Below are 19019 nucleotides of genomic sequence, written 5' to 3'. Positions count from 1 at the left end.
TACTGTTTTCTAAAGAATAAGGTACTATTGATAGGGTTTGAATCTCACGTTAAAATTCAAGACATATTTTTATTAATTATTATAAAAATTTTACATTTACTTGTTTTGAAAAAGAATTTGTATTCGGCGTTTTGGGGTTTTCAATATACTTTAGTTGTCCGTGTTATGAGTCTGTGATCGAATGAGCAAGGACCTTGAAATATCGACCTAAACGGACGGCAAACCTTATGCAATTCCTTTCGCAGTGTTTTTGGCTATTCAAATAAATTGAATAACGATATGAAAATCTTGTAAGGACGCAAAATTTAATCATGGTGAAAAAAGGACAAATTGCTCAATTTGTTGACCTGAAAAGATCTTTGAAGACCAAGAACACTGGTCAGAAACGTACTGCTTTCGTCGATGGTTAATTTGTTATCTAAAGTAATTTAGCTGATATAAAAGTAAACTGAACGCACTACCCTGGTGTCTTTTTGCGTTCATGTGTTATTCTTATTTCACACGTACTTCCTTTACCTCATAAAGACCCCGGTACTTTGAACGAGTATGAAACCAAATCTTTCTAAGTAGACATTGTTTAAGGCATAAGGCTAGCAGCAAACAAATATTGTTATCAAAGTAGCTTAAAATTCCTGACAGCAAGTTTAATTCATCATGCCGCTCGTTCTCTCTCATTTTGAGACATGGAGAATGGAAAGTCACTAGACTCAAACTGAGATGCACTGGTAATTCTCCCTCCTCATTTCCATTTTCGGTTTATAGGCCTTTTTGAACCATTTATTACGAGAGTTTTCATCAGTAGCCAAAAAGCTTGTCCAAAAATTATATAAAGTGAAAACAAGGTCAGACGAATACTCATGAAAACAAATAGAGTATTGAAAAGTTCATTTAAGAAATGTCTGATTATTGTGGTGCTCTTTTAGGCAGCGGATTAGTTAACTTTGGGTTTGTTGGATTTTTTTCCTGATTCATGCGTTCTAGTATTAAATCTCTGCCGCGTGACATTCATGTGAATCCATTAACGTTAAATCGGTGATACATTCCATTTCGATGGCAATCTGGTCATTCAGATGCATTTACACAAAGGTTTGCTTTCATTTTCTAATAAATGAATGCAAAGTCAAGCTATAAAACGCCATTTTATGAAATTCTAAGTTACCGCGCATAGACATTTTCCCGCCAAATTTTAGTCACGGAAGAATTTAAATTCTAGCCTTTCTTGAGTGTGATATTATTTTGTATCTCAGAAGTTTCTTCGTTAAAAGAAGAAAGCTTAAAGAACTTACTACACATGTTATTTCAGTTTTCGTCACTCTTTCTAGTTTGATACGCGAGCCTTTCAAAGAATTCAAACTTCCTTTCATCAATGTCCTGTATTTCCCCAATAGCTTATATAAGACATTACATTCACCTGAATCTTCCTCTCCGTCTGTATTTCGCAGCTTGTTCCTTTCATTGACAGATCTCCTTCTTAGTTCCACCAATTTCTGGTTATTCTTGTCAATCTTACATCAGTCAAGATTTATAACACGCCGGTTGCAAAAGTTATCTAAAGCTTACAAATCCTTCAGACTGGAGGAAAGGTCTCACGGAAAATGTGTGTTAATTCTTTGCCTGTTTTTCTTTTATGTTTCTTTCTCTTTCTCTCATGGGGGAAGTTAAGGGGCAAGAGCGAAATTGAAATTGTCATGAAGACTCAAAAACTAATTTTTTGCAATGAGACTTGAGCCAAGAAGGTACGCACTTAAAAGCTAGAACGAAAGACTTTTGTAAAGTTTGAACACGACAAATCTTTTCCATTGAAGCATTTGTAGTGAAGGATACTGCCAATCCCTTTTCACACCACGTGATGGCTTCCTCAAACTGATTCAGCTGAAAGCATGCACTTGCTCCTAATAAAAAGACAATGTAAGGTCGGCATTATTTTTGCTTATTTGATAAAGCAATAGCTGAGATTTGTGACGTTCGCACTAGGAATCTCACTATCCAAAGCGGCAAGGTAATGTTGCAAGTTAATCTATTCCCATCCCAACCATTCATATGCAGAGACAGTTTTAGTGAAGTCAGAGAAGTAATACCCTAAGTTTTCACAAAAATGGACTTCCATTGATGCAGTTAATACCGAAGTGCCCTGTCTTGGTAGAGAATCAGGGTCGCTTCTTCCATAGTTTTGTCAGCAAACGTCACGTTATATTACGCTTTGGAAAATCTACGGTATTTAGTATGGATGTTATTTTTTGCGAACTCGGGCCAAAACAACCGGGTAGTTTCTATTTGTGACAACAACTTTTGTTTCCAGATGATCACTTGATTGGGTTTCTGTGCCGCCTGGTTTCAGACTCTTTCCGCCCTCCCCCCCCCCCCCCCCCCCCCGCCTTTTTTTTTTTTTACTAATTGTTTAATCTGAATCACCCACCGACCTTTAACTTTAAACATGCAACGACGGGAAACAGGGAGACAAGAGAATGGCCTTATAAATGATAAAATTAGGAATTGCGGAAGTTGAGGTCAAAACACTAAATGATTTGTGTGTCACATTCGTGAAAACAAAATCGATCTTAAGAGCTGCCCTCTGTAAATATCGACTATCGTCGTTTGGACAAGAAAAAATGAAATCACTCAAACTTTCTCAGAAGAATGGTCTATATAAGTGATTCACATAAATATAACTTTCAGCTCAGATCGATTCGTATTTTAGCTGTAGTGCGACCATCTTGCTTTTACCGCCCTGAGAGGGCTTTCAGCGGCCATTTTAGGCCACACTTTTTAAGAATTTGCCTTACAAAGAAAGCGTTACAAATCCGAAAAAAATCTCATTATTCGAGACAAGCAAATGTTTGTTGTTGTGCTGAGAAGCTTTTTTGGGAATTTGACCGAAATCTGATTTTTTTAAAAAAAATTTAATTTCTTCCCTATTGAACTACTCTTTAGCGATATTTCTTTTAAACCCGGCCATTTTTTTGGCACTTTATTCTTCTGAGAAAGTTTGAGGAATTTCATTTTTTTTCTCGTCCAAACGACGATAGTCGATATTTACAGAGGGCGGCTCTTAAAATGGCGCTTTTTATGTGACATGGGCCGTCCTTTCTCTGCGTAGATGACTACAAAACGTATTTTTCAAAATATTCTAACATTTAGCTGTGTAGCTCAGTTGAAGTACGTCACTGTGAAATTATCTCCATCCCAGTAATATATCCATTTTTTATTAACTCGTACCTGTGAAGATCGCTTTCAAATAAGATGGCTGTAAGGAGCAAGTAACTTTTGCATCAGTCAAGGAATCAGTATAGTTCCCTGTGAAAGAATAAAGTATGAGGAGAAAGCTAGCATATTGATGCTGGTTCGATTGACGAACCCTTTTATATTTTGATAAACCAATTTAAGCTTACAAAAACTTCTCACCCAAACAAAAATAAGCGTTTGCCCGGTTGCTGTACAGTTGGGCTTTCAGTTCCTCGTCCTTGCAGTTTACTTTAATTCCTTCCGTGTAGAAGTAGATGGCGTTGTTTAAATCATTCTGTCTGTAACTGTCATTACCCTCATTTTTGTAAACCTCTGCTATTGCTAAAATGAAGGAATTAAGAAGATAGTGTATTAGTAGATAGTCTGCAGCGCAATGGCGTTTCGTTCTCAACGCTGGGACCAATTTGACTCAAACTTGTAGCTAAAAATCTTATGCCCTTCTTATTGCATGCTCATGCAGAAAATGAATTCAATAATGACAAAAAAATGCGTTATTTAAACTGCAAAAATGGATCATTGGAAATGTAAAAAAAGTACAGCTAATAAACATTTTAAGAGATGAGTGATGCCTTTCATTGAGTTTCTTTTAGTGCACCTGTGTAAACCGAACGGCCCAGATTTAAACTACAATTGTAAAAGTTTTATTGAATTGACCCTTGGATAAATTCTTACACGTGCTTTCAATTCACAAAACGCAGTGAAATGGGACGAGTCACGTAAGCCTTTCTCGGTATTCATGATCCAAGAATACCGCGCCACTAGCACACAGCACGTATTGTAATAAACACTAGGGGAGGGTATCTGAACTTTGTTGGGTTTATACATTGAAATCTTCTGGTAGAAAAGATCCAAGCGTTTCTTCTCACCTCTTAAAGTGTCGTCATCAAAATCCAATGTTTCCTCACCAGCTGGTGTGACGTCATTGTCACTTGCAGCGTCTTTTTGACTCTGCGCCATGAATGCTGGGAGTTCGGGCTAAAAACCCTATGAATCGTGAATCAAATAATTTTAATGTTGATTTTATGCATTAGCTACTTTTGTTCCTTCAAATCCCTAAAACGTAATGTCTGTGTTAATTACACATTATACCACTGAATGCTAAAGGTAAAATCAACAACATCTTCTGTTTAAGACATAATTTCCTGTAGTTAGGATTCATGGATGTTTTCTTATAACAGAATAACAGATTGTGAGCGGAACAATAAGAATAAGGAAAAGTACGTTATTTTCCTTTCGCCTCGTTTACTGTTACTGACAGAACAAAGAGATTAACATAGCCAATTAACGATTTATTACATTCTGTGAGAACGGCGTTTTGGAGAAATAGAGGAGATTGAACGAAAGGACATGTTTCCTCGACACTCCTTGAGTTCTACTAAACTGGCTAATTCCATGCTGGCGCCTGCGTAGTCTGCTTTTTGCTCGCGAGTGTTGCTGTTTGCGTATTTTTTTTAAACAATCTTTACCATAAAAAGTAAACTGTGTGTAGAGTAATAGTTTGTACCCGGGTTCCTGCTATTTCCTCTATTTTTGAACGATTAAGAAAATCTGTTATTAGACTTCCAAGAATAGGCTAGTGGACGTAAATTCTGTCGCCAGAATACAAATTGCTTTCCGAAGTTTGCTATCCAAACCGCTTCTAAGTGGTCTCCTAAAGCGTTAACAAACGATCATAACAGTCCTTGTTTTCACTAAAAACAGATTATGCATTAAACAGCCGCTTTATCATTGTCGAATATTAGGGGACTAAATGAAGAAGATGAACGGAAAATGAAAAGAAAATATTGAGGACCTTAGAGCCAAAGCCAACATAAGTTACACAGTTAACGTATAGATTACCGCATTTATTTACCTACTAAATACGTAATTAAAATTTTTACGAAGCTATGTCAGGAGTTCTTCGTCTCAGGTTTTATATCCCTAATACTAATTTAGTATTGTTTTGTTTGATTTTACGAAAATACTAGCTGATATTTTTTGTATTTTTAACGACATACTTATTCCTTAGAAAACGAGACGAAATCGTTTTACGAAATAAAATGTTGGGTGCCCCAGTAAAGGGTTTTTTTGATAATCAGTTGCCAGAAGTTCTTTTCGGTGAATCGTAGTGTAGAGCACTGAGCACAAAACTGAGCGGCAAAATCAGTTGCAAATCAACATTGGAGAGGGGCAAAATGTAAATTGTGTTCGACGAATAAATTTTACTTTCGGGCGATCAAAATTCGGATACTACTTCTGATGATTGAAAATCAGAGAAACGTCATAATTGCGGTCATTACAGCGTCTAAAAATAAAGTGCAGGGAATAATACTGAACGATCTTCTACTCCTTGCTGATATCTGGAGAAAACGCGTGATGCCAAAAACAGGAAAAGATGGTGACTCACAGCTTTCCACGTAGAATAAACTATCGAATGTATATTGAATGGCGACGGGACGTGGCAAAGGGTTCTTTTTTTTTCGTTTTTGTTATCAAAATGTGATTCATGAGTCATGAGTCAATGAGTGAAATTTTGAAATACGGTAAAAGATATAGCTTGAGGTAAGCTGGATATTTGATCAGGTGGAAGTATGTGTTTGCAGGATCTCAGTGCGCCATTTATTGATCTTCACTATACGCGGTTAAAACGCATGCCACCTAGCGTGATTGCTCGGTAGGTAGAGGCTTTACCAGCAAAGGACAGCAAATGTAACAACTTACATGTTAATTAAAAAAACTGAAAACGAACTAACGTTTGACCTTACAAAACATGTCGCAAATTACACGTACAGTAGAACCCCGTTAATACGGTCACCAACGGGTCCAAAAAAATTGGCCGTATAAACGGGGTGGCCGTATTACCGGGGAGGGGCCAAATTTCATTCAAGGGCGGTAATGACAAAGTATATCGCATTCGCACTTCCTGGACAACCCGTTCAACAATGCGAATGTAGATGTACGGAATTGTACAAAATACTTGAACTAAGAAGTATCAATCGTCTTTGTTGCGAAGCAGACTGACTTAATCGCTTCGTAATTTGCCTATTAAAAGCGGATGTTTGCGTCAGGTTTAATGTATTTTCTTTGTCATGTTTGCAAAGACAGGGAGGAGTGTTGCTTACCTTGTAAAGTAAATCGGTTGTTTGATTAGAGTAAATGACAGAGGTCAATGAAATTGACGTGTCACAGGCGTTTTGGTTTTTTAACTTTAGCATGAGTGGCGACAGAGTGACCGTATTAACGGGTTGAAATTTTAAAGGATTGTACTCTTTGGGATTTCAAAATGTGGCCGTTGGCCGTATTAACGAGGGTTTTTTTTACAAGAAATTGTATAGCCCTTTTGCCGGGTCAAAAAAATTGGCCGTAATAACGAGGTGACCGTAAGGCGGGCTTCTACTGTAGAAAAAAAAAAAAAGAAAAAATTTTAATGGCGTTTACATTCATCTGCACCAGCAATGTCAAAAAGAAAAAACAAAGGCGAACGAGTGAATTTCGGCTTTTTTTTTTTCGAAAAAAGAATTACATCATTTACATAATTTGTGGAAACAATAAACGCTCATTTCAAAACTGAAATGAGTCCAGTGTGTGTGTACGTAATAGCCTTGTTTTAAAACACATTATTAATTTGAATTGACAAAAGTCGGACATATCACTGAAATAACATCTACAATAAACTGTAGGACAAAAAAATTTCACTTTCGGACAATCCAAATCCAAGGAGAATGTAGACTAAGACGTCTTTTGGACAAGAGATAAAAAACGGGGATTATAACCATTACAGCTTTTAAAAGTAACATCCCTGAAAGCTGTTACCTATTTCATGCGAGTCGAATAAATTGCGGGGAATGAGACTGGCCGATCTTCCACTCGTTGTTGGATATCTCGAGGTGACGGACGATACCGAGAAAAGGAACATGGCTACCGAGAGCTTTCTGCGATCAGTGACGTGTTATTAACAGAAATAGTTTAAATAATGGCTGAAAAGGACTGATCAAGAGTTTCTGAAGTTTTGTTTTACAAAAAGTGTCTTCCCAGCAAAAGCATTGTTTTTTCACTGGTGCTGCTTTACCAGGCAACAGTGATGAATGAAGGTCGCAGCAAGGGTTCAAGGAAATATGTCAACTTAAAAAAATATTCGACTCATCTGTTTACTACGACAAAATATAATTTTTAACATTTCAATTTCGACTCATGATTTAACAATCCATGACTAATTTCACGCATCCATGTCTTAGCCATATTTGGGCCAAGTTAACTGGCGTTTACTTTTTTAGTGCAGTTGAATTGTTGTGTGAAAATTCCGATCAAAGCGATTAAGCGGTACTTTGTAACGATATATTGAGTTTTTGAACAAAATGTTAAACTATTACCACTATAATAAAAGATTAGGACAGCCCATTCCAGGGTGTTCGCTTGTTATTTAAGGTGTGCAATAAAAGCTGAAATTTGGATGCTTTCCTTTCCTGTACACTCACGTACAATGACTGCGTAAGCGCTACGGAGTTAGAGGCTAAACCAACAACAACAGGCATGGCATGATGAAGATACGAATGGCAAGGCTTTCGTGGGTTCGAATCCCATCTGGGGCTCAGATTTTTTCTGTGTCCTCTTATGGTCGATTCTTTACATCTCCCTGTATTTCCTTTTTTTGTTATTATTATTATTATTATTATTATTATTATTATTATTATTATTATTATTATTATTACTTCACCTTTCGTACTCATTAACTGGGTTAACTGGGTTTGGCCGAAACATCACGAATACGCGGACTATTTAGCCAAAGAGGTCAACACTTGTTAAGAATAACCAATTTTATTGCATTTAAATGTGAATTACTTACCAACGCTAGTTTCCAAGAAAACTCTTCTTCGGGTTTCTCAGTTGAGTTTTCAGAAAACAGTAACAATCCTGTGACAGGAAAATTATATAATCAGGTTTTTTTTTCTAATATAAACCATCTTCTTTACCAAATTGTAGTGAAGAACCGGCTCACCACCACCACCGAGTCCAAGGGGATTTATGAACACAAAAATACTGATTCAAAGCAATGAAATAGGCCATTAATTTCCGAGTTGCTGAGAACCTCACTATGAAAGCGAGGCTAAGTGCAAAACTTTTCATATGAAAATTAGTTTTGTTTGCATATGAATGAAAACTAATTTTCATAACAAAAACTTTGCACTTAGCCTCGCTTTCATAATGAGGTTGAAAGTAACTCGGAAATGGTCTATTTACTCTAGCTTGGAGGTTCCTTTGGGTAAACAGGAATTCGTAATTATAGCACGATTTACTATCGTCATAATGCAAAGTACTCACTAAGGTAAGTTGTCAGAAACTCTTCTTCATGATCCTCTGAGGTTTTAGCAGAAAACAAAAACAATCCTGCGACAGGGAAATTACACAAAACACGTTCTAAAACCATCGGGGATATTCTAAAATGCATTTTTTGGAACAAATGAAGGAATTTGTTATTATCTCTTCCATAAAAAATACTGATTTGTGGCAATAATTAGGGTTTTTTATCATTTTTTTACCATGTTGTCAGAAACTATGGTAAGAAAACCTCTTTTCGTATGTATTATTGCCAACTATTACAAAATTGCAACATTTCAAAAATAAGTGAATTTTGATCTTTTCTTACCAGAAATCGATGTCTTTGATGTATCATGGTAATCATTTTAAAAAAAGTGCAAATTTGTGCCGACGAGGAAGTGGCATGAATTGAACTGAAGTTGTTGTTTTCTGCCATAGACAGTGAAAACATGGCAAAAAATCGCAATGTCTCGCTATTATTGTCCAAAAACTCCAACAAGATATTAAGATGTAGGTTTTCTACTGCAAAAAACACAATTTAAGATGATATATTTGCCAAGTTTTTAAAAAAATGAGAAAATACATATAAAAAGTGTTAGATGTTGAAAGGTACATGGAAATTTCCGTGTACCTTTAGCAAAAGATTTCGAAAGGTACATGGAAATTTCCGTGTACCTTGTAGCAAAAGATGTCGAAAGGAACATGGAAATTTCCGTGTACCTTGTAGAAAAAGATTTCGAAAGGTACATGGAAATTTCCGTGTACCTTGTAGAAAAAGATGTCAAAAGGTACATGGAAATTTCCGTGTACCTTGTAGAAAAAGATGTTGAAAGGTACATGGAAATTTCCGTGTACCTTGTAGCAAAAGATGTCGAAAGGTACATGGAAATTTCCGTGTACCTTGTAGCAAGAGATTTCGAAAGGTACATGGAAATTTCCGTGTACTTTGTAGCAAAAGATGTTGAAAGGTACATGGAAATTTCCGTGTACCTTGTAGCAAAAGATGTCGAAAGGTACATGGAAATTTCCGTGTACCTTGTAGCAAAAGATGTTGAAAGGTACATGGAAATTTCCGTGTACCTTGTAGCAAAAGATGTTGAAAGGTACATGGAAATTTCCGTGTACCTTGTAGCAAAAGATGTCGAAAGGTACATGGAAATTTCCGCGTACCTTGTAGCAAAAGATTTCGAAAGGTACATGGAAATTTCCGTGTACCTTGTAGCAAAAGATGTTGAAAGGTACATGGAAATTTCCGTGTACCTTGTAGCAAAAGATGTCGAAAGGTACATGGAAATTTCCGCGTACCTTGTAGCAAAAGATTTCGAAAGGTACATGGAAATTTCCGTGTACCTTGTAGCAAAAGATGTTGAAAGGTACATGGAAATTTCCGTGTACCTTGTAGCAAAAGATGTTGAAAGGTACATGGAAATTTCCGTGTACCTTGTAGCAAAAGATGTTGAAAGGTACATGGAAATTTCCGTGTACCTTGTAGCAAAAGATGTTGAAAGGTACATGGAAATTTCCATGTACCTTAAGCAAAAGATGACAAGAAAGGTACATGGAAATTTCTCTTTACCCTTGAGTAAAAGATGTTGAAAGGTACATGGAAATGTTTGTGTACCTTTAGCAAAAGATAAAGATGGGGTATGGATGTTTTACCGTAGGTCTCGGTTATGGATATTATATCTTGAGAAGGCCTCTGGTATAACCATGATCAATACTTCAGATCGGGTACGTAATACCGCGAGTCTTAGCCAGTACAAATGCTTATGTACCACTATCCAGTACATAACGATTTATCCGCTCTTTGAATAACTAAGGCCAGATCTGGGTATAACATATGTGGCCTAAATCAATGGTAAAACATCGTCACTAATTTCTGCTACAAGTTTTTACTGCCCGCATCGGTTTTAATCTTGACAGATTCAGCAGTTTAATTCCGTACTAACTCATAGCCGCGTGAACAACACTTTTTCTAATGAGAGGTGTAATGCCCGCGACTGCTCGGACCCAATGAAAGGAAGTGTAAACTGCACCTGAAAATAATATTAATATGACATTAATATGGTCCGCTTAAATAAAATGCTGTATTCTACCGAACCGGTTGACTAAAAGCGACTTGATTGAAAAAATCCCAAACATTTAGCAAAAACATTCTTCTTTTTTAAATAACAAACAAAAAACAATTCGTTACATTTTCAAGCTTTTTTTTTATTACTTCTCGACATTTCGCAAACACATAAGGTTTTCGTTTTGAATGCTAAGGTAATATGAAGTTTTTCTTTTATGGGAAGGTAATTCCCGCACCAACCGCACGTTTCCTGTGGATTGCAAACCGACCCGTTTTTAAAACCGCAAGGAAAAAAATTAGTGCCCTATAATATTTCGTGTTGTGGTTGAGCAGATAAACACGAAATAACATTTAAAGTAATGGGAAAATATGGCAATATTACAAGTCTCTTCTACACCATTGCACATTAAGGTTACCGGCCTTTAGAGGTTTCTCGCGCCCAAAGGATGTAGCACGTCCGGTTTAAACTGTGGATACCTAAACCCCTATATCAAATTAAAGCTTGTAGAGCTGGCTATAGAAACTATACCGAGAATTTTGCAATAAAATGAATTGTCCAATTTTTCACGACCTCTTAATGCGAGCGTCCGAATCACCTTTTGAAAGCTACACGTCAAAGCGAATTTTGTCAGTTTTCGCTAATTTAATTTGCTCCTCAATTTCCGGACCCAAAGCAAACGTGTCTGCGTGTGAAAAGTGGAAAAGTTACAGAACATTTACAAAATAAGATTAAAAAAATGTGGAGTGATTGAACAAAAATCGCTCTCGGAGAAAAAAATATTTCGAACTAAAAAATTCGCAGTAACGTATTTGTTGTTTATTATATGTTAAACTACAGCTAGTGTCCATAATTGAAGTTAAACGAAGAAATTCCCTTTTGGGTTTTAGCTCTTTAAAGTGTCCCCTTCAAGTGAAAATATTGATTCGAGAAAACAGCGCTAAAGATTCAACAATTCATTTTATTTTAATTTTTTTGGTATAGTTTGATAGCCAGCTCTATAAGCTTTAGTTGATACAGGGGATTAAGTAACTATAGCTAGTTTAAATCGGACGCGCTACATCGCTTGGGCGCGAGACACCTCTAAACTTATACTTTTGCGTAGAAAATATATCGTATTCACATTTGTATTTACTAGTTAATTGCTTGCGAGACCGAAAGGAATGTTATGATCCATAACGTAATAATACAACATAACTCCGTATTACGAACTCTGTTAAACTTATCCAGAGAAATAATGTAGTTTTCCTACTGTGAAGAAGGTAAAGCGTATCCACCGCAATTCGTGTCGCTGTTTATCTCTGAATATTATGTTCCATCTTGCTCGGACATGGTCATCTTGAACCAACCCAGGGTTTTTTCTTTTTCATTTAAGATAGTCCAACAGCTATGTCAGGACAAGTATCTCTAATTCAGTCTTAGCTTCATCCACCGTCGTTCTAGAGAGTGGAAATAGATTAGCTTCAGCTTTGAAATATTAAAACTGAAATAACATTTTCGTGCTGTCTGTCCGAGCAGGCATTTCCAACGGAAATAGCAGAGGCCGCATTGTGGTCTCAGTCAATCTAAAATAACAAGGCCCTCTATTGAAAAGCGTAATCATTACATATATCCGGTTTTTGTTACCGAAACATTCCTGGCGAGACTGTGGTGAACTAAGAAAACGGTTGAGAGAATTGCGCCCGAAAAAACGAGTTGCGCTGGAACAACATACAGCGGGTAACTTCCTTTCTTCAGAGAATATAGTTGGCGTAATACTGACATGAATAGATGCTAACCCGTCTGGCTGGTAAGTGATTAATTGTATTCAAACCCATTTCTTACGGAATTAAAGATTCTAGTTCACAATAAACTATTTGACCCGGATAATTGCGTTTAGCTAAATTTACTCGCACAAAAATTTGTGTGACCCCTTGAGAAACCCACTTGTCTTTCTCAACTCCGCAGACGCCATCGCACTTGAGCGGAGGCGAACATCAAGCCATTTCCGACTTTTCGCTCCTTATGAAGGAGCTCTGCTGAATAGAGAACATTTCGTCATACTGTCCTCACTCTAAACTTTCATCAAATGTAACGCTATTTGTTTGTTGATTTCTCGATAGGATCAACGATACAGGCCGCTGTTCCACACGTGCTGTATGTCCGAATTATAAGATCGTGTAAGGAAGGCCAAAGGAACTGAAGCCAGATGATTAAAAGAGAACACAGACTAGTTGATTAGCACCGACTCAAAACGGCTTCTAAGGCAACATTACATTTTTTCTATCATACCGTTTCCAGCGCCTGGCCTCAACTACCTGCTATCTCTGACGACCTTTCTCAGTCGAAACCATTGTAGGTATTTATAACCTTGACTAATGGAGCACAGGTCTAATAATTTCGTTCTTTTAATTCGCTCTTATTCTTATACAATACATTAAATGATGATATGTTTAAACTGATAACTGAGCATCACGTATGAAGTAATTTCATCTAATCTTGAACCTTTGATTTAGAACTAAAGGAAACAATAAACTTCTTCAGGATGTGATTCCTTTCTTCATATGTCACTGGAGTAAATGCAGTGATTCCATCCAAAAAAGTAACTTGTTCCTGTTCGACAATTACGAAACTTTGTGTTGTTGTTGTTGTTGTTGTTGTTAAAAGTTATGAGGTGGAAGTACATCGAGACATATCGGGGACGAAAATTCGATGGACGCTTATCAGTAGGATGTGCGACATTTGATATTGTTATATAGCATAATTTAATCTTATATCACTCAATTTCAAGATGCTTATTAACAAAATAAAGTATATTTAACAACAGTACCACTGTTTACTTGAATATAAATTTTTATGTACGGACATTTTAAACTTTTCTAGCTTTACATTTCGTGGCCGGGAAGCACTTTAAAATTTCCATGTACCTTTGCATTCTAGAACCGTAAAGGTACATGGAAATTTCCGTGTACCCTTGCATTCTATAATCGTAAAGGTACATGGAAATTTCCATGTACCTTTGCATTGTAGAACCGTAAAGGTACATGGAAATTTCCGTGTACCTTTGCATTCTAGAACCGTAAAGGTACATAGAAATTTCCATGTACCTTTGCATTCTAGAATCGTAAAGGTACATGGAAATTTCCGTGTACCTTTGCATTCTAGAATCGTAAAGGTACATGGAAATTTCCATGTACCTTTGCATTGTAGAACCGTAAAGGTACATGGAAATTTCCGTGTACCTTTGCATTCTAGAACCGTAAAGGTACATAGAAATTTCCATGTACCTTTGCATTCTAGAATCGTAAAGGTACATGGAAATTTCCGTGTACCTTTGCATTCTAGAATCGTAAAGGTACATGGAAATTTCCATGTACCTTTGCATTGTAGAACCGTAAAGGTACATGGAAATTTCCGTGTACCTTTGCATTCTAGAATCGTAAAGGTACATGGAAATTTCCATGTACCTTTGCATTCTAGAATCGTAAAGGTACATGGAAATTTCCATGTACCTTTGCATTGTAGAACCGTAAAGGTACATGGAAATTTCCGTGTACCTTTGCATTCTAGAACCGTAAAGGTACATGGAAATTTCCATGTACCTTTGCATTCTAGAATCGTAAAGGTACATGGAAATTTCCGTGTACCTTTGCATTCTAGAATCGTAAAGGTACATGGAAATTTCCATGTACCTTTGCATTCTAGAATCGTAAAGGTACATGGAAATTTCCGTGTACCTTTGCATTCTAGAACCGTAAAGGTACATGGAAATTTCCATGTACCTTTGCATTCTAGAATCGTAAAGGTACATGGAAATTTCCGTGTACCTTTGCATTCTAGAACCGTAAAGGTATATGGAAATTTCCATGTACCTTTGCATTGTAGAACCGTAAAGGTACATGGAAATTTCCGTGTACCTTTGCATTCTAGAACCGTAAAGGAACATGGAAATTTCCGTGTACCTTTTCATTCTAGAACCGTAAAGGTACATGGAAATTTCCATGTACCTTTACGGTTCTAGAATGCAAAGGTACACGGAAATTTCCATGTACCTTTGCATTCTAGAATCGTAAAGGTACATGACAATTTCCATGTACCTTTAACTATAAAATCCAGCACCAACTGTCTAACCTGGAATAGAACGGGCGAAAAGTTAAGCATTTTGAAATAAACTTCCTTTCACTGTATTAAATTTGAAGGAAAATGATAAAATGAGCTAATATTTACCGGATGAAGTAAAAACATGGCAAAATAATAAACATTTTTGTTAAATATTGCCACCTTTAAAACTCTCTGGAGAGGAAATGGCACGAAAATGACTAAAATAGCTTAATATTACCAGAAACTTGCCGTTTTAGAATATCCCCGATGGTTTTAGAACGTGTTACAATGAGATTTAATTTTAATGACTTCAAGTAAACAGTATCGTCCACGTGAGTATGGCATTAAACAAACACTCACCATTACCGAGAACTCGAAGTTTTTTTGAGGACTTAATGACTTATTCAGAACAATGGGATTTTTCTGAGGAACTTGAGGACATTGGTGCCAAGCTACGGGGCGGCTGAATGTAACTACTGCGTGATAATTTTTTCCAAAAGGAATTTATTATAGGCATAATGCAAATTACTTACCGAGGTAAGTGGCAAACACACTTCTTTGTGTTCCCCTTAGCAGTTCACAGAAAACCTAAAAATATCCTGCAAAACAGAAATTTCAAACTGAGATTTAACCATTGGATGTAGCAGGGGAAGGGGCGAGAAGGAACGGAGGGGGTATGGATGCCATCCACTTTCAACTTTTCTGGAAATTTCTTTACCAGCTTTTATTTTACTAACGGGACCAAGGCTTTCAGTAGCTGCTCGTATTTTCGTTCGACATATTTTGAATGTCCAAATTGCTCCCTTCCTTTGGCATGAGAAGTGACGCTGTGAAAGTAACCAGGTTTTATGAAGGCCAGTATAGCAATATTTACCGAATACTACCTCTTTTCGAGTGTTTTTTTTTTTTCAAGTCTGCTATTGGAATCGGCTACAGTCAATTTAAGTTACGGTGGAACCCCGCTTTCCATACACCTGCTAATACGGTCACCCTCATATTAAGAACAGGCAACAAAATGCTCATGTATTTTCTCTTAAATATGGACACAGGTTAATACGGACAACGGACCCAAGTGATACGCTCTCGTACAAATTTAACCTCACTTTACAGACAGTGGTTTTCTGTGCACGGTATAAATTGTTCAATATTCAGCCCTTCTCACTAAACTTCAAAAAAAATGTCAGTGCGGAGCAAAGTCGCGCACTATTTTAAATGATAACGATGTCAGTTGCGGTTGAAGCACTGAGAGAACGTTAATTTTAGTGCGAGACTATTTGAATGAGCGTAAGGTTTCTTCAGTTAAGTTAAGACACTAAACATGCATCCTCCTGCTGACTTAGCTTAACTATCGATAAAACATGTGCCCGTGACACTTATTCTGAGAGCTCGCATATTAGGGATCTCCGGTTAATACGGACACTTGCCTGTCGCTGTGGTGTCCGAATTAACCGCGTTGCACTGTAATTTGGTTCAATTGAAGTAATTTTCTGGAAGTCAAAACATCCAAGATAGGATCAAGGATCCAATATGGTGGTCACAGAGATACATGGCATCATATAAGCTGACTACACTATGTCGTAGAAGACAAAATAATTAATTTTAACAACACAAAAATCCAAGTCAGAGTCCGCAACCACTCCCCGTTTACCACAGTATAGGAGCCTAGATTAGCTTGTGCGTCTAAGGCTTCAGTTTTGTTAGTGAAACAAATTATAACCCACGTAAATTAATTTGACAAAGAACTTAGTCGCCCTTACCGAGTGCACGGAATTATACCATCACATTTAATCAGAAAAATGAGAAAATCCAAGGCAAACGTTGGGAGGTGCACCGGATTCTCATCTGATAACTACGGTAACAACCGAAAGTATAGACTGACAACATAAACTTTGAGCCTGTTTACTCACCACCTACATAGCTACTCCTTTTGAAATCTAAATGTTTTAGCAAAGGCAACAAAACTGTGGATTTCAAGATGTGGCAAGGCTAATGAAAATGTAATTTAATATCCAAATCGCGTCACACGATCTAATAAACAGGAAATAGGATTCTGAATTCTCGTCTAAAATGTTGCAGATCATATGTCGAATAACATGTATGAGCTTAAAATCATCTTTGTAGAAATAATGACTGGACACTCCAAAAGGCGGCCGTTAAAGGCACTGATGACGTGTTTGGCATACGAACATGGCTGAAAAACTACATAACAGCATGGTTGGAACGGGGAATTCAACTATCTTATATAAAGTTAATCCGTATTTTCGATCAAGATAAAGATCCTCGACCCAAACAGGTCCGCTTCTAGAGAAACAAATAAAAGACTCCCGACCGCGATAATATCTTCTCAAGTCTATTTTTGTTAAGGTTAAATTAGAAGTCCACCAAAAACTGTACTTACCAAGACTCCGCACGCTGTGAAAAGCCAAACTTTAGGAGATGCAGTTCCTTTTTTACATTCTGACAAATCGAAAAAAATGTCGTTTTCTAATGGTGTAACAAAGGCAGAAATAAACTGTGAATTTATGAATATGGCCCATTACACACGAGAAAGTTTTCTTGGTTAAGTTTCCGTGCCATTTATTTCATTCCATTAAAAAAAACAAGTTTTCATAAGCAAGATTCATTGAAGGTTTAAATCAATTGTGTCAGCTAACAACAGTGATTCCTTGACGTGTAATAAGGTGTAACATACGTCAGTGATACCGAAAGCTGAACTACAACGGGCCAAATATAATTCAGCTCAACATAACTTTTTAGCCACCAATGCTTGGAGCTTAAACCGAAATGCTGCCCACAAGCAAGCTTTGTTTCTTGATTTTTTCTCTTAACAAGTGTTAAGGAAAAAAGCAAGGAGAAAAAACGCGCATTTTTCCGCACTCAAGGGCAAATTAAATGTGTCATGCGACAATGTTTTAAGAAAAACCCTACTTCGGTAGAATACCCTTAGTTTCGTCGTTACTTCATTTGTTATGACTAAACTGAAGAAAATCAAATTATTTTAATTTTTAAATCCAAAATTAAAATTTCGCACGGAAAACCCTCCGAGGGCCTCAGAAACCAAAAACGGCTAGAAATCGAAAGGTCAAAAACTGAAAGTCCGGCAAATATTAATAGGAAAGGCAACGTATGGTTTGCGGGATGACGAAAACGAAATGCTTCATCCAAAATGTAACTTGCTACATAATGCCTAAAGGAAACTGTAACAGGCCAAATATAATTCAACACAATTTATTTATATGTTTATCTCCGGATATTGAAACCTTAAGCCAAAAAGATACATACCTGTAAGAACTGCTTTAAACCTAACATCAAAATAAACTCTTGGCCACTCCCTCTATAACCACGAAAACTTTTACTGCGGACGTTCAAATAAGGCCAAAAATAAATCCGATACTGAGTCAGTTGATAGCATGGACCCGCTGGCAAACGGACATTTTATCGTGAAAAAGCTTTATAACGAGGCCTTTCCATGTTTTAAATTATTAATCTCGACCATTATATGAACATGAACCGACGACGTCTGGAGAACTCTATAGTTACAAAACCGCTAATTGTGGACACTATAATGAAACTTCCTATTTCTGAAATTGTACGCTGACATTTTGTTTGTTATTACTTTTTTTAAAATACGTACCAGTAAACAATCTCAGAAAATTTTAAAAAAATTTATAACCACTTTTACTTCGAAGGAATCTGCTTTAAGCTAGCTGGACAAACAACGAAAACTAAAATAATATCTCAAGCGCATTTAATTTTTATTACCATCAGCTTTTTAAAGGAGATACTTGTTATTACAGGAATGAGACTATATTTCCTGAATAATAGGTGATACTGTCCCCCAACTTTAACCACACGATCCCTTCCAGAATCGTTCAATCGAAAATATTCCCGGCAAACTTTCAGACCTTTCCCGTTCAGCCCTTAAGAAAAGGAAAAAAAAAAAGAAAAAAAAAACAACATGGGAATAAAACGTCGCAGGTTATCGAGTTATAATCACTAAGGGCTGTTTTTAACAGGTATTTGTTTGATGCCACTATTTTTGTTTCAAAAACTGATTAATAATTCATAAGCCCATTGACCTATCAAAAGGTCGATAAAACATCAGTACAGTACAGTTAAATCAAAATGACTAGAAGATTAGCGTCTTGCAAAAATCAGATAAAAACATGAAATTCGGTTTTAAATCCTTTCAACTTATTTAAGGGTATGGCCTCCTTTCGCTACTGCGCATACGTTCTGCGCATCTCGGGATGGTCCAATTGACTAATGATGGTCACCCGACTAGTTTAGCTTCGTAGTCATTTTGGTTGTCCAGCTACTTTGGAGTACTGG

General features: G+C 36.8%; 2 protein-coding genes and 1 long non-coding RNA gene across 3 annotated transcripts in view; 1 reads left to right on the top strand and 2 right to left on the bottom strand.

The window, feature by feature from the left end:
- The window catches only part of LOC146488283 (uncharacterized), a 40484-nt gene that overhangs the window by 9557 nt on the left and 11908 nt on the right, over positions 1–19019 (bottom strand). The window lies entirely within an intron of this gene.
- LOC146488285 (hsp70/Hsp90 co-chaperone CNS1 homolog) lies at positions 1203–4239 on the bottom strand. The gene is made up of 5 exons (XM_085120371.1): positions 4110–4239; positions 3403–3564; positions 3217–3294; positions 1825–1892; positions 1203–1505 (listed from the first exon to the last, which is right to left on the bottom strand). Exons 1-5 carry the CDS (start codon positions 4198–4200, stop codon positions 1203–1205), a joined length of 702 nt encoding a protein of 233 aa, XP_084976497.1. The 5' UTR covers positions 4201–4239.
- LOC146488284 (uncharacterized) lies at positions 12285–13415 on the top strand. The gene is made up of 2 exons (XR_014867229.1): positions 12285–12396; positions 12710–13415. It is a non-coding gene; the product is annotated as an uncharacterized LOC146488284 (long non-coding RNA).

Source organism: Pavona decussata, unplaced genomic scaffold, assembly GCF_977016875.1.
Source record: "Pavona decussata unplaced genomic scaffold, jaPavDecu1.1 SCAFFOLD_11, whole genome shotgun sequence".
In the NCBI taxonomy this organism is placed as follows: domain Eukaryota; kingdom Metazoa; phylum Cnidaria; class Anthozoa; order Scleractinia; family Agariciidae; genus Pavona; species Pavona decussata.
The sequence above is the reverse complement of the archived record's forward strand: the minus strand, read 5'-3'. Positions and strand labels throughout refer to the sequence as shown.

Excerpts from the sequence above, each read along its gene's own strand:
- LOC146488285 (XM_085120371.1), bottom strand. The coding sequence starts at position 4,200 with ATGGCGCAGAGTCAAAAAGACGCTGCAAGTGACAATGACGTCACACCA. Across the intron at positions 3,295-3,402 it reads AAACGCTTATTTTTGTTTGG|GGAACTATACTGATTCCTTG; the intron begins GTGAGAAGTTTT and ends ATTCTTTCACAG. Across the intron at positions 1,506-1,824 it reads GGTGTGAAAAGGGATTGGCA|ATTGACAAGAATAACCAGAA; the intron begins GTATCCTTCACT and ends GACTGATGTAAG.